This window comes from Bacillus rossius, chromosome 6, assembly GCF_032445375.1.
Source record: "Bacillus rossius redtenbacheri isolate Brsri chromosome 6, Brsri_v3, whole genome shotgun sequence".
NCBI lineage: Eukaryota > Metazoa > Arthropoda > Insecta > Phasmatodea > Bacillidae > Bacillus > Bacillus rossius.
In genome coordinates, this window is record NC_086334.1 from 38,466,323 (window position 1) to 38,493,486 (window position 27,164).

At 41.3% G+C, this 27,164-nt stretch overlaps 1 protein-coding gene across 2 annotated transcripts in view; it reads left to right on the forward strand.

Moving 5' to 3' along the window:
• LOC134533053 (B-cell lymphoma/leukemia 11B) overlaps positions 1 to 27,164 on the forward strand; it is a 218,055-nt gene that overhangs the window by 147,442 nt on the left and 43,449 nt on the right. For both annotated transcript variants that reach the window (XM_063370240.1, XM_063370239.1), the window contains 2 exons: positions 20,727 to 21,079; positions 23,438 to 23,582. In XM_063370240.1, the coding sequence (XP_063226310.1) occupies positions 20,738 to 21,079; positions 23,438 to 23,582 (487 nt within the window). In that variant the 5' untranslated portion in view covers positions 20,727 to 20,737. The remainder of the gene's footprint in view (positions 1 to 20,726; positions 21,080 to 23,437; positions 23,583 to 27,164) is intronic.

Below are 27,164 nucleotides of genomic sequence, written 5' to 3' on the forward strand. Positions count from 1 at the left end.
ACTATATGTATATACACACAACATAAACTGCCAGAGAAACCATATTTGTCGTTTTCAGGTGACTTGTCACCCGGCGGACTGACTCAGAAGAAGTCCCACGACGGCTCTCTAGCGCCGCGAACTGGGTGTTACAAGTGCGCGATGCGCAGCATTACAGTTCCTGTTGTCGTTGGGCGCTGGTGCGTCCGACACCACCGCCTGAAGTCCCCGAGGCTCCGCAGTTGTGACCCGGCGACCTTGACCCTAACCCGGCGACCTTGATCCTTGCTCGCCCGCGCCTCGTGATTGGCCTAAGCCCTCGGGGCCTCGGCTCCCGGGCCGCGGGCAGAAAACCCCGCACCGCGCCTTTTCCCGCGAAGCTCTTCTTCTTTGAACTCGGCCCATCCGGGAGAAAGGGTGGTAGATAGCGACTCTGGGATGAAATGCCTGGGTAATGCCAGGGGGTAGGGTGGGGAAGGAGAAGGAATCGCGGATAAGGCGATGATATAATACGCGGAGAAGAAGACGGATATGATCTCGATTTTAAGTTGAACGGAAACGAATCCACCGCAACCCCAATGGAAATATGCAAAAAAAAAAAAAAAAACCTCCCTCCCCCCTCCCATTCAATGGTTCTGCTACTGTGTTATATCTGCTTCAGGTTGTGCTTTCGCGTGAGAAATGTTTATTCAAGCACCATTTGGTTACTTATTTCATATTGGTTTAACGTCTTCGCCTACCCGGGCACACATACGATGCGCAGAGCTTCAGAAGAAACCACGCAAATTTAAAACTGCCCAAGATATCCGAGTGGGATCTGTTCACGAAAAGCATTTAATAATACGTTGAGGGCGGATGAGTACGTAGTTAGGTTTCCGTATTCCGTTTTCAAACATTTTTTTGAAGAGCGAATATGACTAGAACACGTGGTTTCAGAGAAAAATTTAAAGTAATAAACCCCCGGTTGAGATTCTTAAAGGACCCATATAATGTTGTTATACCTGTCACTCACTACCCAAGTGTAGGGGAGGTAACAGATGTAGGGTTGGACATTTTATTAGATTGCGTCCAGAGCCAAGGGTTTATTCATAACAAAACTCTAAACAGTTACTATACATTTACGTTCTAACGATGGACTTGAAAACAGTTGTTGGCCGCAAGGCATAATTCATATACTTGCGAGAGCTGTGAACAAATCAAAACTAACATTAATATTAGGACAGTTCCGCTGCTTATTAAAAATATAATTTATTTGACACTATTTAAACAACTCTTTAGGTGCTATAATCGTAACAATGAATTACTGAACCTTCAAGTGAAATTACCGAAATAGTATTCAATAGTTAAAATCAATTTTAAAACCATCAATAATATATTAATTAAGCTCACAATTGAAAACAAATTATTAAATGAACTCAAACCAAATAAGTAAAAGGGCACAATTAAAAATTACATTAATAAAATTGTGATAAAATATTTCGCTGGTAAATTATCAAGATAATTCAATACTGAAAGCAAAGCCATTTCAAGCGCCAATGGCAACCGAATTGTAATCATTTATAGTTTACTAGCTGAAGTACCCACCGTTTTCCCGGGCTTAACACATCTTAATTTAAGGAACATCACTACCGAGTTTCAAGTATGTAGAACATGCACTTAGAAACCGGGAAATTTTAATTTTCCAAGTCCCATTGATTGCACAATCTCGGCGCATTAAAGCTACGCATCAGAAAAACTGAAATTCCAATCTTCAGCTTCATTTTGTGGGAAGCCAGGTAACCCCTAGGTAAGAAGTGACGGACGCACCAAACTATAGCGCGTTCTAAACTAAACTGTTGTATTAGTGCCTTTAGTTTGCTAGCAGCCGCGAACTTCATTACGCGGATGGGTTTCGCCAAGGAGAAAGATATGAGGTTTCCAGACCTTACTATATGACTGTGTGGCGGACATTGAGCAATGATACATGTGTCTATGATCTACTTACTATGACTTTTCAGCTTTTTTCACTCTTTGGGGATGGAATTTCGTAATTTTACTCTATGTAATCTATGTCACTATCCGGCCCATAAAATAATTATATGCAAAATATCATGTCGATCCGTTGTTGCGTTGCTGCGTGAAAGAAGGACAAACAGACAAACACACTTCTGCATTTATAATATTAGTAGGGTTAATTAAGGAAAACACCGCCGAACTTCCGGATGAAACAGAGAGGTGCTACTCGCCTCCACCAACTCGACGAGTCTCGAGCGAACACCACGGGCCCGGCGCGGGACGAGCAGAGTACTCGCTCGTCGCCAGTGAACTCGTTCGGCGCCCGCCAACTAGGGAGCGAGCCGTCTGGAGCGAGCCAAGTTCACTAAAGGGAATAAATATTCTTGTTTTTATTTTTATTTTTATATTTTTAATGAACTCAGCTCACACACGAAGCTTGTAGTTCAGACACTCGTACCTTGTCAACAATCCTAAACCAAAGTTGGAACGATTCCAACTCGCTTTCCGACGTGGGGATAGTGTGGTGAACGTGTGTTGACAACAGTCAGTCAAATGTAGTGGACACTCTACTGGTAGGATAAATCTATAATAGGTTACACTGCCAATGCCCCGGCGACCTCACTACCGCACTCGCCTAGCCCAAGAGTACTCTACGCCCCGTCCTGTCGCCAACTCTCTACATACAGTTTCAATTGCACAGTGAGCGTGTGATTATTCGCTCCTGCAAGCGCAATAATTCTTAAGTTACACTCACGCGCCGTTTAGTATAAACTATTAATTCCACAGTGACTTGCACGTGGGCTTAATCATGACTATGTCCAAGTCCGTGGCGACACCGGCGTGGGTGGCGTGGTGATGTCGGGAGTTACGTCGTCGTAGATCGGGTCTTTTTCCCTACGGCGGTCTGCACTGCACACACCGAGACCGAGGGGTTTATACATATACCCAGAAACAGTAACTGTTGACAAAGCCCAGTACAATCCACTTTAAACACTTACGGTCACGCGGCGCGGTGTTCAGTTTAACCAGACTTTCCGTGTTTTCTTTCCTTCTTGCAGAGCGGGTCGCCTGACCTCCAGGCTTCCTCCGTCAGTTACAGCTTACCGGGCGCGATGACACCCATTTACAACTAGCGAAGCTACGTATTTGAGTTCACTTATCAGGGGGAACTGAATTCACCCTGTTGCAATGTTAAAGTTGCCGCTCAAATCTCGTAGTTGCCCTATGCACGACTAGAAGACTACGCGCCAGTGTACATCCTTGCGCTTAGAGGCGACGCCTCGCTGGAAGCACCAGCGAGCGTCTCACTTATCATCCCGCCTCACTAACGCGGGTACACCCCTAATTAGGCGAGACCCTTAACGTCTTGTTGGCAGCGAGACCATGCCAGAGACGGTAACATTTAATCACACAGACCGGATACATTGGGGATTGAACCACCCATGCCAGTTCCCTGGAGTGATTTCGGAAAAGCCATGGACAACAGCACATCTGGATGGATGATTGTTGAATTCGCGTTAAATACATGACTGTTAAATACACGGCACGATCAAGTTGATGCCGCGTGTTCATTGGTTGCTGCAAATTTCACTTGTTCTCCGGGTCAGATGGATTTTTAGGTGTTTGTCACTGGTCTACGATTCTTTGAGGCTTGTAAATAGTATGTCCATATTATCTAAAGTCAGGGAAGTAGAAATTAGCCAGGGAAAGTCAAGGAATTCGCTTTTAAAACTGGAAAATTGTGAAAATTCTTCAATGATAGTTATTTGAGGAGGAAATTTCATTCTCTGGTATGCTATCACCCAAACTCTGAACAAATTTTTTTCCATAAATGGTGTATGAGTGCATAGTCATACACACTGTAAAATTGCGTTATAAAGGTTATTTTTGAACTTTTACAGCTATATGAATGGTGGCGGCTGGATTGTCTTTATTTCTTTCCGAATATTGCCAAATAGGTTAATGATTAAAAAAATACATCAAGGAAATGTGTAATTTTGGCCATGGAAAGTTAACGAAAAATCAGGGAAATTTTTCTACAGATTTGTGTTGATACCCTGATAAAGAAACCCACGATCCATTGACAGTGGTCATTCTAGAATACAAAAATTTTCAGTCTAGGCTTTCACCAAATAAAAAAAGCGAATTTCTCATGTCTCAGTGGATGAAACGCGATTAGAACTCCTGTCCTTTCTAACGCGTGCTTAACGTTTTTCTCGGTGTTGGGAACTTGTAGCGAGCATAACGCGGCAGAGTGGTGTGCGCGCGTACCGGACAATACACTGGGTCAGTCAGTGATGGGGAGGCTGTGGGGGATGGAGGAGGTGGACAGGGGTGTGACGACGAAACCCTGCGGGGGGTTGATTTGCATGTACGCACCACCTCCCCCCCTTCATTGTCGGCCGCGGGCTGCAACGGGGGGACACTGCCCCATTGTGACGCGATGAATCACAGCACCCACGTCAAACATCCCTTCCCTAACCTCATCCTTCGCTTCATCCCAATTTTTTTCTCTCTGCAACACACAATACTTTCCCCCTTACCACTCTCTCTTTTTTTTAAACATTAGCTGTCTCTTGAAAAGGAAGGGGGGTTGAAAACTGACCAATATCGCTACCCCCTGCATGGACCTCCTCAAAAGTGTGGCTGACGACCGTTATCACTTGTTAGTCACGGAACTGAAAATATCCAGCAGCTTTTCAACGGAAACCGTTTATTGCTGGCCAGTTCGTATCACGTAAAGTAATTAAGGTTTCTTCCAAGTGTTCATTTTTACATTTTACTAAGCCCACGTGAAATGTTCTTTGCAAAAAAAAATTTCAGCAAAGACTTTCAGTACTCGCCATCGAAACTCGATAACGAACAAATTCATGTGTTCTCATTTGCAAATACACCTATAATACCAAACTCGTATACGAACGTTAACGTAGAATTCTTAAAAATAACGCCGAGCGTGATAAATATGCCAAAGATTTTTTTTCCCCAAATACATTTCTTTTAGCGAAACACATGTAGTTTGCACACTCGCCGCTAGAATTCGCTGCCGGAGCAGCTGCATTGACTATCAAAACATTAGATCTGCAGAACGAAAGGTGAAACTATAGGCTATAACAAAACAAACTCCAATAAAAACAAAAAAAAAATTGAAATAATTTAAACCCCGGTTTTCGGCTTCATTTTCGACAAGTGAATTTTATTAAAATACTTTACATCTTGTTGAAATTCACTATACAGTTAATATTTTAACGTTTCCCCTTATCTCTATGAGCTTTGGTTTGCCCTATCCGCCATATATGGCAGGAACAGGGTTACTCATTTCCGTTTTATGAACTTCCGTTCAATTCACAAAATTACTTACATAAAATGCAGTATAGCGAGAGCTAATATGTTTACATATCAAAAAATTACATTTTTTTCCAAGGCGTGGTGATACAAATATAAAAATGACGCAATCAAGCAGTAATGTTTGCTAAGCAAAAAAAAAACGCATTTTGAAGTGTTTGTGCTTCTTGCTTCAAATACTAATTACAGAAGGGAAAAAAAATAAAATCACTACCAGTGTCATAAGCCTCACTGATACTAGCATGTATGCGATTTGTTATATCTGCCACATTACAAAATAATTTGCATATTCAGAAACGGTAACTCATATCACTAATGTAGTGTCCTATGCGGTCACAGATAATTTATTTGTCATAAATGATGTATTTTATTGTATTGTAATGTGTTGTATTGTTAATTCTTTAAAAATGAACGATTTTATTTGACAAGCAAACTGCTATAATAGGGAATTTATTGATTCCTTTGCACGTATACGACACGCTTGACAGCACAAGTTACATGGTTGCATTTGGTCCCCTTCCAACTAAAACAATTATACAGAATAGCTGATACTTTACATTCAAAACACACAATAATTCAGTATTTCTATGTTTAACACTTTCTAAGGTACTATAGTTGATATAGATGTTGTTTAGATTGTTTTGTATATTTACATCACAATATCATACACGCATTGTCCAAATGCGAAGAGTCGCACCGAGATAGATATTAATAAATACCTATACATGAACTACAACGGAGAACTCTCTGTCGTAGTTCAAGCATATTTCATATACTGTGTATATAACTCCATAATGGTTGTCAGCATACGTAAACTAACATCATGCTTTAATTTTGAAGTAATATTTGGGAAATGTGTACCATTGGAAATGCTTTTGTACACTGCCAAATTCGAGACAAGTTAAATTACACTGACTTTGGGATGATTGTTGTGCCAGCCATAGTGTTTGATTACCTCTTGACGACTCACTTACATCTTTACTTGTAGTGGGTAAGGAGGTAAAGTTTAAAGTTAATGACAGAGACAATTATTCAGAAAGTAGTGTGAGGGAGACCCACCTGTGTCACGAGCGAGTGAAAGTGAATCGAGAAATTTGGTCTACATTAGAATGTAATAAGTCATGGTCCATTGAATATTCCGGTGAAAACAAGCTGCTCACGTCAATAACTTACGATGTTTCTAAGGCTTCGGCGAGGAAATGCATGTGTGAAAAAGATTTTTTTTTTTTTGCACTTCTGCTTCCAACGCAACTCCCAAGTTTATGATGATCACTAGAACATTCGGATTCGTTCCACGACAGACTAAAATGAATATGCCTACTTCTGTGCTGTTTTTTCAGTTGGCTTAAAATTCATATGGATGACTTTACAGTAGTGATAATCACACACATAAAAAACGTTCCGAATTAAAAGCAAAATACCAGCGGCGTAACTAGAAGTTCTCATAACCAATACACAGTTAATGTTTGTCTGAGTATGCAGAGGACTTTGGATTCAATCATAGAGTTCGTTGACCTCTAGAATTATATTCCATTATGATCTCTTCCAATTCAAGTGCACCCAAGAACAGAAATATTTATGCCGTTTGGCTAAAAATGTTGATTTAGGAAATATATACGTTGTACTAATAAAATTCATTTATATATGCCAGCTTTTTTTTGGCTATGTCTCCATTTAAACGTCTAAGTAATGCAATAGGCGGTTGTTAGGTCATGGAGAATATATATATAAGTATGTTTAAACCATAAAGTGTGTGTGTATTTGTTGTCAAGACATGTCATCTCAGGACAAACTCAATCTGCATATTTCCCAGCTTCAATGTCGTAGAGTGTGAGGTACCTCTAACGGCGAAGAAACAGTTGGTACGCATGAGGAAGTTCAACCTTAACGTCAAGTCTTGAAGGTAAACCGCCATGTTGGGTTATAACAATTTCATTAAATTATTTTTTTTATGTTGGACAATTCCTTCGTATGTTTCATGATACATAAACATTGTATTTCGTGTTATCTGCCAGGTAAATATTTACAACCAAATTCTTTTGGCTGTTTTTATTGTGGTCTTGACCAGAAGTGAATTTTTTTGAGTAACACGTAAAATAATTGATTCGGTAACTATTCAGCTGGCTCGCTGCTAGCGGTCGCGCGGACCTCATGCCTGGCTCGAGCGGCCAGGTCCGCTGTAGCAAAAATAATGTTCGTCGTGACCCGAATATGCTCCAGCCCCCCTCTCCTATCTCAAACACCCCCTCATCCTTCATGCACGTCGGCCAGACAAAGGTGACCCCGGAGAGAAACGACAGGCGTTCGCCGGTTTTTGTGTCGCGCGAACAAGCGTCGGTCGCGGAGAAGGGGGTGGTCGGTCGCGTCGAGGGAATGGTGGGTTGGAGCGGTAAGGGGGGGAGGGGGTTGGGTTTTTGGACGCTGCTGCCCTCAGCCGCGGCGGTCCATCTTGAGGGCCCTGGGTTCTCACCCCTTCTCCCTCCGCAGCTAACCGCAGAACAAAGCCAGCTCCCCCCACGCGGAAAGAGGGGGGCTGTTGAAGAGGCTCGTAGGGGGAGGGGGAGGGGTCCGCACTGCCCAATCACTGGCACGGCACCCTGCCAGCTGATCGATACTTTACCTCCTCACCCCCTCACCCAAATTCATTTCTAGAGCCAGCAACAAGGGCGCGAGGCTGCTACGACGGGGATTGGACGATTACTTGTTCGCAAATCTAATCCGTGCAAGACTTCCGAAGTTTAGACACTAAATCAAAATTTTTAGACATACTGCCCAGTTTTACTGAAGAAAAAAAAAATGATGCGGGTTTATTGTAAATATGGATTTCTTGAGTTGGCGCTCTAAAATTTTTCAAATCTCCAAAATATGTATGTAAAGAAAATGGTCATACAAAATCGTTTAAAAGACTATCATTATAGCAACTTGTAAATACAATGTAGACAAAGACTAGCACGCACACAAAAGGAAAATACGGTAATTGAATTTGGGGTTCTATTGGTCTTGCGTGAAGTGACTGATAGATCATAAAGTATATTATTACTATTTAAGACTTTATAAAAAAATGTGTGGTATTGCTGTTGTTGACTTAAACGCTTCTTGTCCTGCACTTGACCCTAGGGTGCGGGAGAAGCGGCTTTAAAACAGTAATGAAACGACGAGGCGGCAGCGGGACATTTCACCTGGATGAGTCACCCCCCGCTCACAATCCAGGCGTCCCCTAGGAGACTTCCTCTCCCCCCTCCCCCCCCCCCCCCCGTCGCTAGCCGGCACCCTGCCCTGGGGGGGCCGTGAGTAACATTTTTTAATCTGCCTTGCGCTGCCCAGGCTCGTGACGGCGGATTAGAAGACAAAAGACTGCGGACGGGGGAGGGAGTGTATCGCCGGCTGGGGAGAGATCGATGGCCGACTGTCTGCGGCCGTGGTGTGACCCGTTCCTGCTTGATTTCAGATATACGTCACTGCAGTTTACACTGTATATCATAGAGAACTTCAATAACAGACAGAAAAAAGAAATGAATTTGCTACACACAGAGAGAGAAAAAAAATCAGCCGATATAAAAAAAATTAAAAAAAGCTCAGAAATTAACATCTCTCGAAACCTACTGTGATCGTCTGTGTTGTTGTTGTTGTTGTTGTTGTTGTGGTGTTGTGTCCACATTATCTGTTTAGTATCATTGTTGGGTTCGTCTGTGTTATCCAAGGTCATTGTTATTATTTATCGTCCTTGTTGTTACTGTTTTCTCTTTGTTAGTCCACTGTGTCCGTCCGAGCTCTAATAATGTTTTGACTAATTCCTTCGACAGAATTTTTCTGTGCCGTCTTTGTTTTTTTTTATTTTTTGAAATCGTCTGATTTGGCTTGTTCTCTGCGTGTTTGCACATTCATTCTTTTCGTATATTCATCTTTTTTTTTGTCCGTTATCGAGGTTTCTTGTGACAAACAATGCAACCAGAAATTGGCGTATGTCATCTTAAAATAATCTTTTTCCAATGCAATACACAATCAAATAATGGCTTCTCCTTGCCCACAACGCAGTCTGCGTCTTCATGACCGCCTCACGCGCGCCGCGATATGCAGGTATGGGGGCGTCTGACGGCTCAGGTCGGTCTACAGTCACGGTTACCAGATAAGTCGTAGGTCGTTAACAGAATCCCTAGCTTCAGTTGGTAGGGACATATGAGAGGTAGTCGGATGATTTTAAACAACATACAACTCTTGCGACCAATACAAGCCAATCAGCGTTAATTAGTGACTTGAGAGAGGGACTCAAAACTATACGTATAAACACGAAGTCGCTGTTTTTATTTATGTTTGCACCCATCATGATTACAAGTAGGTACCTCTGAAAATATTTTTTGCTATCCTGTCTTAGATGAACACTTTTTAGTCGCTGGTTTGTGATGGGTTCTTGCAAACATTTTAGAATAAGGTAAATATAATTCCCACATTTCAACACACGCAAGGAAATATATAATATGTACTTTAGGTTTTAAATTCTTTGGAAACACACCTACGAGCAAATGTGCTAGCTTAATGTCACTTTTTTGTAGAATCGTTTGAACTAAGATCATTAACATTGAGATAATTTCAATCGTGTACGTTACACTTCTGTGTTTTAGAAACTGTGCCAAGAAAATTAGTTTTTGACGACTTAATGTCACTAGAACTGTTTCAATAAAAAAAAGCTACTTTTGTTGCGCGTAGGCCCGCTCTATCTTTATCATATTTCTATTGACTACCGTGCCAGCATAGATAAACTGAACTGTTTATTTAATTTTATCACAACGTTAGGTAGGAAATACAGCTTAATGCCTCGCATGTATCCGTAAAAAAAATTCTCGTTCATGCGATGGTTCATACTCAAACACTCTACTTTTCGCCGAGCATTTTTTTTTCTAAAGCGAGTGGTGGCAGTAAAACAATTCGACTCCAGTGGTGGAATTGTAACGAGTTCCACTGAGACCCGTTTCTTGTGTGGGAGGGGGGTGGATGAGGAGGAGGATGAGGAGGAGGGGAGACATTCAGCCACGTTTTTCCTCCTCTTCTTCCGTGAGGTGAAACCAACGGGACTGGAGAGTGAGGAAACAGCCAGGAGCAGACAGTCGGCAGCTCGATGTCTGGTTTACGAGTCGCGAGCACATGCGCGAGGTACAATCTTTTATTTCGCACCCTCCCCCCCCCCCCCTCCTTTTTCCCCCCCACCCCGCGATATCGTCTCCCGTCGGCGGAGCTATCGCCACCGCGGGGTGATTGCCGTCGCTACGAGGGCTTCGGCGATCCTGGCGAGGATTGTTTCATTTTACGGCGGAGGGATGCCTCGTGCGGCGGGAATCATAAACGATAACCCAGAAAGAGTTTCGCCGGGGCTCCTCGGTGGGTGGAGGAGGGGGGAGGGAGAGAGTGCTGCAGACAAGTCCCTGACCAAATTTCCGTGCCCGGAACTGAGGAATTTATGGCGAGCGCAGCTGACATCTCGAAACTCCCTGATCTTCCAAATCTCCTCCCGCCACGCTATCGCTGTTAAAAGAAACCTTATCGTAAAGTTACGTATATTTACGAACGTTTTGTAATTTCACCATATTGTCGTGTATTTATTTAAAAATCAAATTACTCTTTACGTAATTTTACACTAATATTTCTAGAATCGATTTGAATGCATGAATGCATAATTAAATTACAATATCTAAAGTGTTAAATTACACCTTTATGAAATTTCACTTGTAAATATGAAATAAATTAATGTACTTTTTTTTAAATCATTGAGCTCTGGTTTTTTAAATCACATTTACTTCACTATTTTAGCGCGTAGGCTTAATATTTGCTAGAGTAAATTTACGACGAATAATTACCTACATAATTGAAAAAAAAAAATGTGTGTGGAGTCTACGCGCGACGGAAGTGAAACTTTTTGCTTATTATATAATTAGGCATATGAAACATAATCATCTTTGGCTGAGATCATTGATTATATGTATGAGAGCGCTAAGTTATGCTATTGTTGAAATATGCAAGTGTGAGGATATACAAGTATGCAAGTATGTAAGTATGCAATTAAGCAAGTGTGCAAGTGTGAAGTATGTGAGTGTGCATGTAATCAAGTGTGCAAACATGCAAGTTTGCACGTTTGCTGCGTCATTTATAGCTCTCTCCTGCCGCCTCCTCTGTCGGTTCCTCCGCCATGTATCTAGCTATTCCCTTCATGCGATCGGAATTTTCGTAACGCTCGAATATTGAAGTTTCACTTCAAAAATACATACCATTATTACTGACTGAATCTCGTTAAATGTACACGTTTTTTTTTGTTTATGTGCAATTAATTGAACTCTTTTTCGTGTCATGCTGTTACCGTCTAGATAGATTCGTGACCATTTTCTAATGAGCTTTCTCATCTTTTTCGAGTCTAGGCCGCGCCGAGTTGCTCGATTGTGCCTACGTTTCGCCCTGAATTGCAGTAGGCAGGGACGCAAATCTGTAGGATTCGCAAAAAGGCCTGCGCGGCCCGGGAGTTTTCAGCTTGTGGTTAACCGACACGTCATCTCCGGATAGGGTGCTTGTATGTTGTGCACTGCCCATAATGTTTTGCCTATGTGCATACAATAAACGTAAATTTTTGAAACACACAGAAATTTTTTTTCATAAAACATAGTTTTTGAACTTTACGTTCATCAACCCCGTTTCCCACTCGCTATTTTGCAAGTGCAAGCGGGCCTCCCCTCAGTTAGGGTCTTTTTTAATTCCTTGCGGGTGAAGAGAGGGGGGGGGGGTTCACCATAATTGATTCCTGAACCCTGATGATGTCCGCAGCAATGCAGAGCGAAACGTAGCTGATACCATTAATTCATCATAACAAAAATAAAATGTTTTTCTATTCAGATGATGGAGTGTCGTTCTCATTTCGACATTAGCATGTCAGAGTTGGCACACGCCACGGACTCCCTTGCGTCTCGCCTCGCCGGGTCAGGCCCGAAGCGACGTGGGAAACTGTCCCGTGCTCCAGCGAGGCCAGGCCTGCGGGTCCAGCGCCGCCGGCGGACACGGCTTTGTGGTCGCGCGGGCCCGGGGGAGGGGATTACAACCGTCTGAGCCTGGCTTAAACCTGGTGGCCCCAAGACCGACAGGGGTGTGTGGAGACGAAAGTGGGGGGGAAGGCGTGGCTGTGTCTCGAGGGACTCTGTAGTTGTCACTAATGACTTAGTCATTTTGCTATAACTCAGAAATGATATTTATTTATCACACATGATATTTAAAAAAAAAAAATTAAGTAACCCTAAGTTAGTCCACTGAAGACTATTGTATTTTGCGACGTGGTTATTTTATTTTTTAAAACCCACTTTGAGAAATTTATCCAATATAGCAGTTACGTAGCGTCCCTAAAACATGTCTGAACTATCGATAAAAATTAAGTTTAGAGTGCGAACCATCGTACAGGTTTAACCAGGGGCTCTTAAATCGACGACGACGACGAGTTTAATTTCACCTCGACGCGTGGTTGATCTGTCCGGGAGCCGTTGTTATCTTCCCTGCGTCTGATAAAAACGACTAGATGATAACAGGTAGGACATAAAAATACTATATTTACACAGCCCTGGAAGTGTCCACTGCACAAGGGTACCATCATTTATTTAGCAATGCGTAAAGAATCTCTAAGGAACGGTCACCTTCCCCCTATTTTTCTTAAGTGAACAAATTCACGTGAGCCCGGTCTGAAAAATTTGAGAGAGTTCCAAACAATCCATGCTCGGAACGAGTTACGAAGCGAAGTGACGCAACGGTCAGACACTATTCTCGCATTTTGGTTTCCTATGGTTTTTCCAAAACCACTTGAGGATATTCTGCGACGGTTCCTAACCAACCGCCTTTCACGATTCCTATCCGTTGCTTGCTCAAATTATGTAGTGTTTTCTCGTGTGTTGGGCTCGAAATTATGAAATTGAAATTCTGACTCCATATCTACTTCAGAATCAGTAAATTAAAACTGATTATTTCAATGGTTGAACTAAAGTGATTATTTCGTGCACTGCTAAAATGCACCTTAAATTTACCAATAACACTGGTCACAAATTATGCAGGAAAACACGTAAATTTTATTCGAACACGAACACAAAAGGTGTGTGAAAAACATGTTCAGCGCAGAAACCTGAAGTCGGGATCCAGCGTTGTTTCCACGAGATATAGGCTATGGTTATTTGTAACTAAGAACTCTTCGTTTATAAGAAATGAATTCTTTATTGAAAAGTCCTTCAATGCACTGAATTTTCCAACAGAGAGTATATTATTATTATTATTATTATTATTATTATTATTGAATTACCAGAGATGTCACTGTTTTGGCAATTATAGGAAGCTCAGTTGTGAAAATATTGAAATAAATAATTTTACTTTATTTCAGTGATGTGTAATGAGCTCGTTGTCGACGAGACGTTAAACCACACAAAGTAAATTAGTCGTAACCACGGGGTGAGTGATACAACTCCATATAATTTGAGTAAACGGTGACTTTATTTCGTTTCGGTACTCAGGTAGGTAAACCAATTAAAGAAAAAAAGAAAGCCACCAACGAAGGAAGAACGGATTGACATTTTTTTTGTTTACTTGGGTGGGGGGGGGGGGGGGGTGTTTACCGACGGTCATGTAGAGCGGACATTTATCATCGCTTGAACAGCATTTGTGGAGACTTGCGATTGACCGTGCAGTGCGGGTGGCGTGGTCGCCAGGGGGCAGAGCTGCGCGAGTGGCCGCGTGGGCGTGGTCAAGCTTGGAGGGGGGGAGGACGGGTCAGTCCGGAATTCCCTCCCCTGCTCCTCTCTCACACCCTCCTGGTGTGACCAGTGTCCACCCCCGCGGCGGGCGAGGGCGGAGTTGGCGCATGCGCGCCGCGGAAACACCACCACCCTTTCGCGACCCCTTTCCCCTTTTCCACGGCGCGGACGGTGTCCGCCATTTTGTTCGCCGCCGGCCTGCGGCACCGAGTGGCCTCTCGGTTGGAGTTTTTACGTGACGCGTTCGTGCGCAGAGCTTATTTCGGGAATGTTAATATGAAAGTCAATTTTAATGCATTACTCAGCTAAGGAAACCAGGAAATAAACATCTAGAGAGTGACCAAAATAGCAATCAATTAGTCTGGCAAATTTTTATATGTATAAACTTAATTCTGATTTTTTTTCAAACATCATTTAACGTTTAGAACTTGGTATATTTGGAAATTGCAACAAAATAAAAATAACGAGGTGAAAATGCAGTAACCTACCACCGGGGTATCGACTCGGTGATTCATGCTGGTGCTTTTGGGATCGAACCCGCAACCCTCGACGGAGGAACGTGATACGATGGTGAACCGAGAGTTCCCTGGGTTTATTTTTGTTAACTAAGTTTCCTAGGGGTTCCCGTCCTTCTAAGTTCACCTTGATATAAACGTGCATCGTAAAACACAGACGTCTGGCCAGCTACGCTGGAATCAAAACAGCGCGGCAGGCTAACCAACCACGCTCGACGCATTTGTCAACGCGACAAACTTTTAGATTAGAAAAGAAAAAACATTCTACGAACGTCGCGTCGCAGGTGCGACGTTGCTGAAATGAGCGTCAGAAATTTGTTTTCAAAGAACGGCTATACTTGTGCATTGGCGTGATTATGCGTTTTTTTTTTTAAAGCGTTTTGTTTACTAAATTTTTGTGTGAACTGAAATGTGTTTAAGAACGGTGATTTTTTTCAAATGTTTGTTAAACTTTACTTTAAATTTTTTTTCCAAACATAATTACAAAATAAAATCATTGATTGGTGTCGTGTGTTTGGTGCGTGTTTCATGGCGAGAATCTTGTTCTATAAAATTGTGTGGTTTGGTTTTGTTTACCGCATGCTCGCTATAACGCGATCTTATGCTGATCCTAGAATTAGTCATGTTTTCTTATTTATCTACTATAGTAGACGTATGCAACAAAGAAACATGCAGCTTTTTTGACGTGACAACGTCTAATAAATCGATTAACGCCGGCTGCACGCACGAAAAAGGATGACTCATTGTCCCGTTACGCACATTGTCCCGTTACGATTTGTCACGATACGCTCATTGTATGCTTGCGCCGCATCTATCTCTCTTCCACTCGATTGGAACAACCATCGATTTGACTTTTTCGAGGCACATTAAACTTGAAACACTCCCATTCGTTTCCTACTTTTCCTATCATCGTCCTATCCTTAAAAGAATGACACAGATTGGAAGAAGTTAAATAGCGAACATGTATGAAAGTTATAGTTAAAATAATCTGTTCGTTAAAGTAATAAACATATTTAAATTAATGAGTGCAAATAAAAGTAAATTTATCAATTAAATTGTAGATTTAATTTCACTCCTTCTTTGTATCCATACAAAATAGTGATAATTAAATAAAAATGATTCAATTTTATTATTAAAAGTATGCAATCATTTCATCGATGCTTTGTTATGACGTTGTCACGTTAAACTATTGTCCGTAAACCGACTTCACAGACAACCAATTTTTTCCGAAAGCTTTTTTGCGACTATTTCAAAGCTTGAATTGGAATTGTGTAACTATTAACTTTAGATATTGTTTACCTTGTCTTATGTTGCAAAGCAAACAAAGTTCACATGCAGGGATACTTGTGTAGTTACATCTTAAGGCATTGGGCCGTTAAATTTTCTAGTGTGCTCGTGTTTACACGCATGTTCTCATTAATGATTAACCTTGTCTCTTGGTCACAGAATTGGAACGAATTTTGAAAGCGTAACGACTAAGGATAATGTTTACTAAAATAATTATATTTATGTATACAGAGTTTGAAGCTTTGAGAATGCCAGATAAATACTGAAGTAAATTGATTTAATACAATTTTTTGTACATACGAAATTGCATTATTGCACCAATACTCAAAAATTCAAAATGAGAAATAAAAATGAACACCTAAACCACAGAGAACAAGCCTAAAACAGTTTCTTTCAAAAAGATGGCCCCTCAATGAACCCAAACAGGTATTATGTACAACATAACGACGACAGCACACACGAAAACATTGAAATTTAAAATATCAGACAGCCCAAGAAATCCGTGGAAGTAATTTAGTCATGAAAAAATAACACACAGACGAACACAGTGGACTAACTGGACTGTGCTGTTGTTTTTTCTTGACTAAATTCCTTCCACGGAATTCTTGTGCTGTCTCTAAATCTTTTCAAAAACGCATTTTGACAATTTCTCTATAAAATTTCTCAAAAGGACCTCCAGGATTAACTTATGTGTTTCTAAATTACTATATAAATAACTATTGTACGAAATTTATCGTAAAAATGTAGTTGGAATCCAACTAATGTTGAGAAAATGAGAGGGAGGATTTTTTTAAATTGTAGTCTCAACTCCACGTTATATATATATATATAAATATTACCTCGCTGGTAGCCTATTAGGTGACTTCAGTCCGGATACAAAATGATCTGACATCTCTTTTGCATGAAAATATTTTTTCCTAATCACAAAATAATTATTATCCGACTGTCAAATCACCACATTTTTGAGGCAGGTATCTAGTGCTAGTTTATGAATTTAAACACAAAAATCTGAGTTTGAACGAATTGTATGATATAAGTTACATAGTTTATTTTTTTAAAACAATTTTAGTTTTGATACATTAGCGGACTCCCTCAATATATATATTTTTTTTAAATGAGAAATGTTAACACTATCAGCACGATTAAAAAAAAAATTAAAATGTCCATTTTTTTACCTCATCTTACCGTGTATAAATCAGTAAATGATTAAAAAATTATATTGTAGTCTCACTGTCCTTTCAAGCAGTATGAAGCAGAGCACTTCACTCAGTGTGACAATGTTGGGATAGTCTCTATGCCTGTATACATAGCGTGATTCTTGTTTCCAGAATAAATACTTATAGAAATATTTTTATATAATTACATGTTTAAAGTGCAATATCTTAGGGAATGATAACATGATCGGTAAGGAGGAAAAAAAATTACGTAGTAAACTGCAGAGGTTATCAGTGTTGAATTTTTGTAATTTACTTCATTTCCTCTAATATTTTTCTTCGAATATTTTCCTCGAATGTCAAATCCTTCTAATATTTGGGATTTGATGGTATTTTGATGATTTGCAGTTTTTATTGGCCTATCCCTACAACGACCAACTTTGTTCGCCATTTTTGACACCGTTGTGGACCAATAAGCCGTTCAACGGTGGGGCCAGGGATGGCTTTTACTCGTCCACTTTCGTGCGCGGTCCGTGTCGCGTCGTCAGTGGACGGATCGTCGTCCTTCGCGCCTCCCGGTGATCTGCCGGCAGCTGGAGCCAGCCTCCAGGCGACGGCGCCTCCCCCTCCAGCTGGTCGCTGGAGAAGGGGTGCCGGAGGGCGAGGGTAACAAGGGCGAGGGTGCTGAAAGGCTGTCGCTACGGTTCGTCCCTACGAGTCGGCAAACCGCGCCATGCTGCAGCATGTTCGTGTTCCTGCTCTCGGCGACGAGGCCGATGTCTCCGGCACTGTGAACATTGTTTTGTGCTCACCGAGAAATATATTTTCCGATACGTGTTCGTCTGTGCTGATTCCTTCCAAGTATTTCTCTGGTCTGTCCATGCTTTTAACATCTAACATCGGTTGATTTTTTTTTTTCGTGTAAGCGTATTCATCTTTCTTTATCCGTTCTTAAGGTTTTTCTCGACGACATACAGTGCAAACTCGCAATGGCGTATGTCCAAAATATTGATTTAATTTAATCTTTCCAGTCGCAAGAATTATTGAAAGAACGTATATAGTTAATATATTTTGATGACAAATAACATATTTTACTCTAACAATTTATTAGTGAAAAAGAAATTCTGACACTAATAACGGCGCTTCTTGGACACTTAAAATTATTTAAATTGGTGTGGGCCAAAATTATTTCTCTTTCCTACAACGTGGAGCCAATTAATCGCTCACTTTGTCGTTCAGCTTATGTGACTTCCAGTTCACTGTGTCTATGATCTGACTTAGTCCTTGCTTGACTCCTACCTTACCGTGACAAATAAAACAAAAAAGACAACCTGCCAATTCTGCGGTTTCTTAACTTCCGTCGTAGTACGAGTGTACGTACAGTTTTTTTTGTTCCGATTGTTACGTCAACCGCTTACAAACGTCTGTTGCTCATATAATACTGAATAAAGCGACAATATTTGTCATCCCGGTGTATATATCTTTTTTGTACGTGTTTGTGTATCAAAAAAGTTAAAATTTCTACCAGGCGTAGGAGTTGTTTGTGCATCTGTCCGATGCTTTAAATATACCTATACTAAAAGGAATGTTTCACTAAAAGAAGCGTAATAAAGAAACTTCACATCCAACATCACAAGTCTATGATAGGAATATTTTTCTTTGTTTACGTTTTTAAACCGTGAACAAGAAAACTTTCTTAGTTATTAAATTTTAGTCGTAAATAAAAGAGGAAAACCGAAATCCGTATTTTTTTTACAAAAAATTAATTTAATGACAAATATTTGATAAGGTTAATTCTAATTTATTGACTAACAAGAGTTGTAAATTATTTGGACTATTTTAATTCACACTTCTGTGCCTTGCCCGGGACTCGAACCCAGTAAATCCTCGCACCGAAAGCTTAAGTGCATCCAACTTTAATACGGAGGTCGGTTCCACTGATCAATCTTCTTCATTCTCCTTTTAATTCTGCTGACTAAAATTATGAACGATATTTTTGCATTGGATTTTGAATCAAATTTTATGTTCCTAATTTGTCCGTCTCCGCCAGCTTGCAAACAGTCTCCAGTTATCGGCGCAGTGGTGGAAGCCGCGGCGCTCCCCAGACTATCATGTCCACACGTCTAGAAACTCACAAAAGTCACGGAAAGGTAAGGAAACTGAAGGACTGGTCAGGAATGTCACGAAAAAGTCCCAAATAAGCAGCAGTGGTGCTGGAGTCACGAAACTTTAATTTCCTGCAGTCTTATAACTAACTTACATTTCGTTTTTATGCCTCACTTCAGTTTGTAGTGGAAATAACCTCTATATATATATATATATTTTACCTTTTTAAGCTTATAGGCCTATGTCAGTACGTTCCTCAAAACTGTAGGAAATGTTGTATTGCATTTGATAAAGTTTATTTTCGTTATGTATGTAAATTTAAAAATCAATCTTTAATAAAAAATATTGTTACAATCTTTGCAGAGTTATTTTGCTGTGGCTAGCCAATGCCGTCTGCTGTATGGAACACCCAGTCCCTAACCCGAGGGGTAAATTTTGAATATGAAAAATCTTTGACCAAGTTCGGAGTCGAACCCGTGACCTTCAACCCAACACACAGAAAGTTCATGACCGTGCGCAAGCTGCACAGTAAATAATCTGTGACCGCAAATTCGAACAGTTAATTACCGAGAAACCTGTTAAAGTCATGCATGCCGGCAAATAATGAAGATCTCTGTGAAATCTCGTAGCATTTGTAGTTTTATAGTTTTATAGTTTCAATCCCGTTCCAGTAATTCTATATCCTGTGACTGGTTAGTTTAAATACGCGCGTCTGCTGGAGTACCGTTTGCAAACGAACGGACACGCAATTGCGTGCACCAGCAGAAATTTGACGGTTATGACGGGGGATAGTTAGACAGTGATGGCGCCGTGGGAAGAGGACAATGATCCTCCTAGTCACTAGTGTATGGAAAGTTTTGGGATGTGATGGGTAGAGACCTGAAAAATTCGCGGGTTCATTTCGTTGTTATGCTAAAATTCAAATAATTATACCTTGGTGCTGCTTCTGTCATCGGTTCACTGTTAATCTGAATGACTGAGGGCCAATTAGAGGACCCTCACTCATAGAAGTGTCGAATCACAGGCCACCCAGTCGAGACGACTCGCAAGTCAGCAGCCAATGAACAGTTGGCATTTGCCCGAGTATGTAGAGGATATTGGAGTCTATCCTGGAGGTCATTGAACCCGCGAATTTTTTCGGGTCATCTAGTGATGGGTAGGGACCGGAAAAATTCGCGGATTCAATGACCTCTAGGATAGCCTCCATTATCCTCTGCACTTCTCAAGTAAACACGCGTGTTCATTGGTTACTAAATTGTGAGTCGTCTCCACTGGGTAGCTTTTGATTCGACGCTTCTTTGGTCGATAGTCTCTCATTGGCCCAGAGAGCTCCAGTTAAACCACGAGCCAATAGCAGAACCAGCAGAATTATACACATGTTTGTATTTCAGCCTATCACGAAATGAATCCGCGAATTTTTCCGGTCTCTAGTGATGGGCAATGGTGAGCCTGAGCGCAGAGGACAATGACCCGTCTGCTTGGTGACAGTGTGCATGCTGACGTGTGGTAGCACCGGCGGCTCGGAGGGTTGTCGAGGCGGGCGGCACGGTGGCGGCGGGATGCGAGCGCGTGTGCCCGGCGTGTTGCAGCGGACGCGGACATGGCTCCCTCGGACACCCTCACCTGCGGCGTGTGCCAGAAGCCGTTCGCGCTCGCCGACATCGTCAAGTTCATCCAGCACAAGGTGCTGGCCTGCGGCAAGGAGGGCTACGCGCTGCGCCGCGGCGCCGGCGACAGCGACGAGGGGGAGGCGGGCGTGGTGGGCGCGCGCCGCCCCAGCATCTCGGCGCCCATCGGCGGCAGGAAGGCCAGCGGCGGCGGCGGCGGCGGCAGGCCGGTGTGCACGCCGCCCCCGGCGTCTCCGCGCCTGCTGGCCGAGGACCCCCCGCCTCCCAGCAGCACGCCCAAGAGGCGGGCCGGCAGCGTCAGCCCCGCCTCCAAGGTAGGCTCCCGCGCCGACCTCGCTCTTAGCCGTCACTGGCTCTCAAGAGGCCACTCCAGTGTTTCAGGGGCACTACGCAACCCGCGTTAACCTCATAACATTCAATGCTATTTTCATTTTGCTTATAACTAATTAACTAATATAGATTTCGAAATGATGCTTGGTTGATATGTAAGACAAAATACGTGCATAACTTAGGGTTCAAACATAGACAATACACTTATGCATATTAGTAAAGATTAGTATAAAACCATAATTTATGCACGTTTTTGAAGAAAGGGGCTTTGATAAGAGCATAGTTGTCTTACATATCAAGCAAGCATCATTTCGAAATCTATATTAGTTAATTAGTTATAAGAAAAATTAAAATAGCATTGAATCTTATGAGGTTAACGCGGGTTGCGTAGTGCCCCTGAAACACTGGAGTGGCCTCTTAAGGTCACTAATATTTCCAACAGATACTATGTGTATTATAATGGTATAATGGGTGTAGAAAGCCGCGCAATTGTTCGTAAATTCTATCACTTGCGCGACTTATCACTCTCATCATTGGCCTAGATCCCAGAGGGGGCAGGGGGCCTGGGAAGGCCAGACGATGGCATAGCAAAATAATTAAGGATACTACCGCCAGTGGCTACTACAGGAAACGTTTACGTGTGTCACCGGGGGAGGAGGTTGAGGGGATGAATTAAAAAAACATATAATATTAATATTTGAACACGTGTGTTAAAAAAAAATAAGATTTTATTTATATTAACAATAACACACTGACCTGGCCTACAGTAGCCATAGGTGAAGTGTGACTTCTCACATATTAACGTACTGTGTTCACGGATATTTTGCAAACTTTTTTCATAGATTGTAAACCCTCCTTGACCACTTGCGAAGAATGTCTTTCACATGTGGAACTTTATATCTTTGGTTCATGGTAATCTTTCACAAGATGCTGGTAACATTTTTCACTGCTGGTTTTGTTTCATGTGACATTCTTTACACAGTGTATAAAATTGTGTTACAAATATTTTGGTAAATTATGTATTGATCATTGTCTAAGTGAAAATAAATATCACCAGAGATTTTACTTAGTGTTATTTTAAGACTAGCTGTATTCATAAACCACATTGAATCATTCAGCTTACCAATGTAAAAATTCAAATTTATTTTAATTTATTATGTCCATAAAAGAATGTCCCAGTCATAAAATGTAATAGTATCAACTCTAAGCGTTGTAGAGGGTTAGGTCACAACTAAAGAGTAACTCAAACCGTTTTAGTCAATTGCATGCGAGAATACTGGTTTTTTTTCTCGCTTGCAGCGCGAAAGAATGTCTCTCTATCCTATTAGTAGGAGGTGAACCTGTAAACTTTATTTGGCAACAGGATGGAGCACGAGAGTGGTTGAACGTATAAGACCCTGACCGTTGGTCGATACGACAGAGCTCTTTTTCGCTGGCCTACACGTTCACCTGACATAACGCCATTCTTTTTTTTCCCCTCTGGGGCTTTATAAAAGATAGTTTCTACGTTCCGCCGCTACGTAATAATTTGCCAGAGTTGAGACACAGAATTGAAGAGGTTATTTCTTCCATTACTCCGGACGTGTTAACCAAAGTGTGGGAAGAATTGGACTTTTATTAGTTTGGATGTTTTGCCGTACAACTAAAGGTGCACGTATTGAACTAGGTTAATAACGTTCGCAGCCTTTTCACGGCCATCGTCTTAAGTAGCTTGGCTTCTGGGTTGGTTGTAGCCGCGTCCTTGGCGAATAACTCACCGACGTTTCGGTCGACATCGCAGTCGCCATCATCAGGGAGGGAGCAGTTATTATCTACTCAACTAGTCCAGTAGGTTACTGCTCCCTGATGATGGCGACTGCAATGTCGACCGAAACGTCGGTGAATTATTCGCCAAGGACGCGGCTAAAACCCAGAAGCCAAGCTACTTTGAACTAGGTTAGTTTTTACCTTCGATATTTTTTTTGGTATTATTTGTTGTAAATGGTCTGAATTAAACTGTTTCGATATACCATATGAAACTGGGGACATTCTGTTGTGGAGACGCTGCACGGTATTAATGTATCAATACGTGGTTTGGAGTACACAGGTTTCTTAAGGACCCTGTTGCGATGTTCGTTGCTCTAGCGACGTGTTTGTCCCACGGTAATGATCTGTCCAGCATGAGTCCTAGATATTTTGCTTGTGTAACATTAGGGATAGGTTGTTGAAAAATTTATAGTTCATTGTCTGGTCTGCCTCTACGTTTCGATATTACAAGAAGTGTGGTTTGATTTAGTTCGCATTTAGTTTGCATTTAGTTTGCATTTAGCGCTGAGGGCCGTTGTCGGACTGTCGCCGCGCAGGGGGAAGAGCTGTCGAGGCTGCTGGACGAGGACCTGAAGCCCCGCATCAAGCAGGAGCTGGACGTCGGCTCCAGCCCCGACGAGGCGGCCGCCAAGCGCACGAGGATAGACGTCGCGGACGCCGAGTCCAACACCACGCACTCCGGTGAGCGAAGCCCCCCGCCGCCGACGACAACCCGGGGAACGCTTGGCATGTCTGCAATCAGACTGTAATCAGCGTCAACACCTCCATCGACGCGCAGTCGGTGATCCCTACCAGTGGCGTAGCCAGGATTTGTGTATGGGGGGGGGGGGTGTGGGTGTCAATAAGCATGCCCCCCCCTCTCCCCTTATTAAAGCGGGGGGTTCGGGGGGGTCTTTCCCCGGGAAAATTTGGATTTTAAGGTGTAAAATAGTGCTATTTTAGCAGTTTTCGGTTCTTAAATTTAAATATTGTAGTGGTAAATTTTTTTTATTAATTTTAATATGAAATTTGTTTGAGTAATGAATAAGAAATTAATTAAAGATTTGGTGCTAGGGGGGGGGGGGTTGAACTACTAACCCCCCCCCCCCTCGGCTACGCCCCTGTTCCCTACAACGTAGATTATCTTGGCTTTTTTTTTTATTTCAGGCGAGTCGCAGTGGTACAGTGTAATGTTTTTTTTTGTGAATGGAACAGAAATATCCACGTAAAATTACAGATATTTATAAATTTGTACATTTGCACCAAAACAACTACATACGTAACTAAAATACTGGGCTCAAATTCGTACCAGTGGCATTCATGCTTTGTGTAGTCTCAGTATTTCCAGTAGGTAGCTAAAGTTATCTGTGAATCGTTCCCCAAATAAAGTTCCAGTATTAATTGCGCACATAAATAAGCATAGAAAATCCAAATAAAGACAAATGGTAGAATATTTGATTAGCTTTTCTGTGGTTACAAAAATTATGCTTGAATGACACATCAATTAAAATATAAAGTTATGCGCCAATTATCTCGAAGAAGGTATTTCATAGATGCAAAAAATAATCATAGCCACTTGTGTGTATAAAACTACAATATCTTTCTTCTAGTATTAAAAACTATTTCTTAGCAACTGGTTTCCAAAGGAATATTTTGTAAAAGTACAGAACCATTTTATTCTGTGTATTCTCTGGGGTATGCTTGCCACGGATCTTCTTCAGGCAGCCAATCACGAAAGGTCTCATCCTATTGACTTCTTGAAGGACTCCCACAGCTCTGCTGATCCTCAACCCTGAAGATGCCAGCTGCAATGCAGAAAGAAACGTCAGTAAACAGTACCAGTGCGACGCACCTCTAATTCGAAAACCAAGATAGCTTATTAGAGAATGGCCGCAAAAACCTGCAAAATAAATTAAATGCTTAAAAAAAACTTAGCAAATGAAATTAGCGGCTGATTTATTTGAAGCACAAACAAAAATTTATGGTCATTACATTACCACAATAAATCATGTATTATTTCAAAGTGTGATGTTATTAGTTATTTGTTTTCCAGACTGGCAGAAGTGTTGGTTACACTCTGTTGATATAAATAATAATAATGCAGTCTATTTTTATTAACAGTGTACAGCAAAGAAAACACTATCTTGTCGCTTCTTCATGTTGAGTAGGTTTGTTGATATGTGTTGATATAAGCATTTTATTTTGACACATTTATTTTATGATCCAAGATAGATTGATGACGCTGGAAAATATTTAGTGAAACAGGAAAACACACACGTTCAAATGTTAAGTGAAACAGAGAAAACATAGACAAATGTTAAGTGAGACAGGGAAAACATACAAATGTTAAGTTAGACAGGGAAACAGACAAATTTTAGGGTGTCAGGGGAAAACACGGACAAATATTAGTGAGACAGGGAAAACACAGATAAAACACAGATAAATGTTAGTGAAACAGGGAAAATACCGACAAATGCTAGTGGAGACAGGAAAAGTACAGACAAATGTTAAGTGAGACAGGGAAAAGACAAGAAATTTTGCTGAATAAGCCCGTGGGAACCTTACTACAGTTCTTAATGGCTTTGTGTATACCGTGTGAACACTTGCATACTACTGAGCAGAGAACGCACACTCAACGGTTGGTTTCCGCAACAAAATATATGTGTATTTTAAATGATTAATTATTTGTAGGTAAATATTCCCGACCCAATAAAGCGGTATTTTTTACGCATAAAAGATAAAGTATGTTTTTATGTGACATAATTTGGTTTGTTGATAATTAAATTTAGTTTACCCGAGAAAATTGTTCGTCACAGCGACCATGTATTTTTTCCCCTCCAAACTCAATGTTTTTTTCTCTCGTGAAAACATGTATTTTTATTAGTGCACTTTCTTTCGAGTTTTCTTAGCTCCTACACTTTTACTTCCCCCCCTCCCATTGACCTTCAAGTTACTGTGTTAAACGTATTGGTTTTGTTGGAGTGCTTCATAATTATTTCTTTGAAATGTCATTTTTTTTACTCCTATTCCTATTCCCCTATCACTTATATCTAACCCTACACATTTGAATATCCTCTTCTTTGATATATTATAATAAGTGCAATCGCTGACAGCTAAATTACGCGATATGTCTAAAAATTAGGTAGGTATATAAAACTGGAGTATGATGTTTTGTTAGTTTGCATATTATGAATGCTTCGTAGGCAACAATACATTTCTTTAATTCTGAAGTCACTGTAAGAAAGTAAAGTGTATTTACATTTAGTTAGCCATATCTCAGTCCTTTTTTTTATTTTTGATACATGTTATCCTGGTTATTTTTTGCTATTTTTTCCCCGGCTAATCGGCTAATCGCTGGTTTCCTTATAAAGAATTACTGTACTCTAAATATCCTATTAACATTATAATACGTTAACACATAAAATTAACTTCTTTGTAAAGTACATTTATTTTTATATAAATAAATAGACCATGGACGTAGCAGTCAAAAATATACATCCACGTTGATTGTTTTTACATTTTTTATGCTTACATATATATAACAGCGACTTAAAACATATAAATAATAAGAGGCTACTTCATAGCGCGCCAGACTCAACCCGGGATCGTTAATGAGCAATCAAGAACACGACACAAATTAAAGGCAGGTACTCGAGATATGTTACTGTGCCTCTTGTACTTTAATCAACCTTAAAATTCTCTCGGCAATACCGTGCCTTCCTACGTATTCAGTAATGTTCGCATTTGAAACGATGATTACTCAAAGAATTTTCCACCATGAATATGAAAATAAATATAAAGTATGTTCCTTCGCACTTACAATTTAGCTTAAATACCTGTTTCGAAAAGGACCTTTACATTGTTGTTTTTAAGCTAGAGAATGATCGATTTGTTTTACGAAGTTCATTACCAAAATTTGGTAATCAAGGTCTTTCATCGCAAAATCTTATAAACAGTTGACTGGCACGGTTAGTTGATCTCTTCGTGATGTTCTGTGTGTAGGAAATGCTTTCGGGGGACGACGTGTGACGACTACTCGCTGAACCGTCGCGCGGCGGGGAGACCGTGCGAGTGATTTGTAAGAGTGTACTCGCGCCGCGCAACCCCCCCCCCCCTCCCGTCTTGGCGCAACTAGGTTATCGGGGAGGGGGGGGGGGTTGCGAACGGAGCAGAGTGGTGGCGCAACGAGGCCTTCAGGGAAAGGGTTGAGGGGTGACTCACCCCTTTGCTGGGGCTCCTGCTCGGTACGACTGCAGGGTGTGGGGGGGGGGGGTAGCAGAAGCT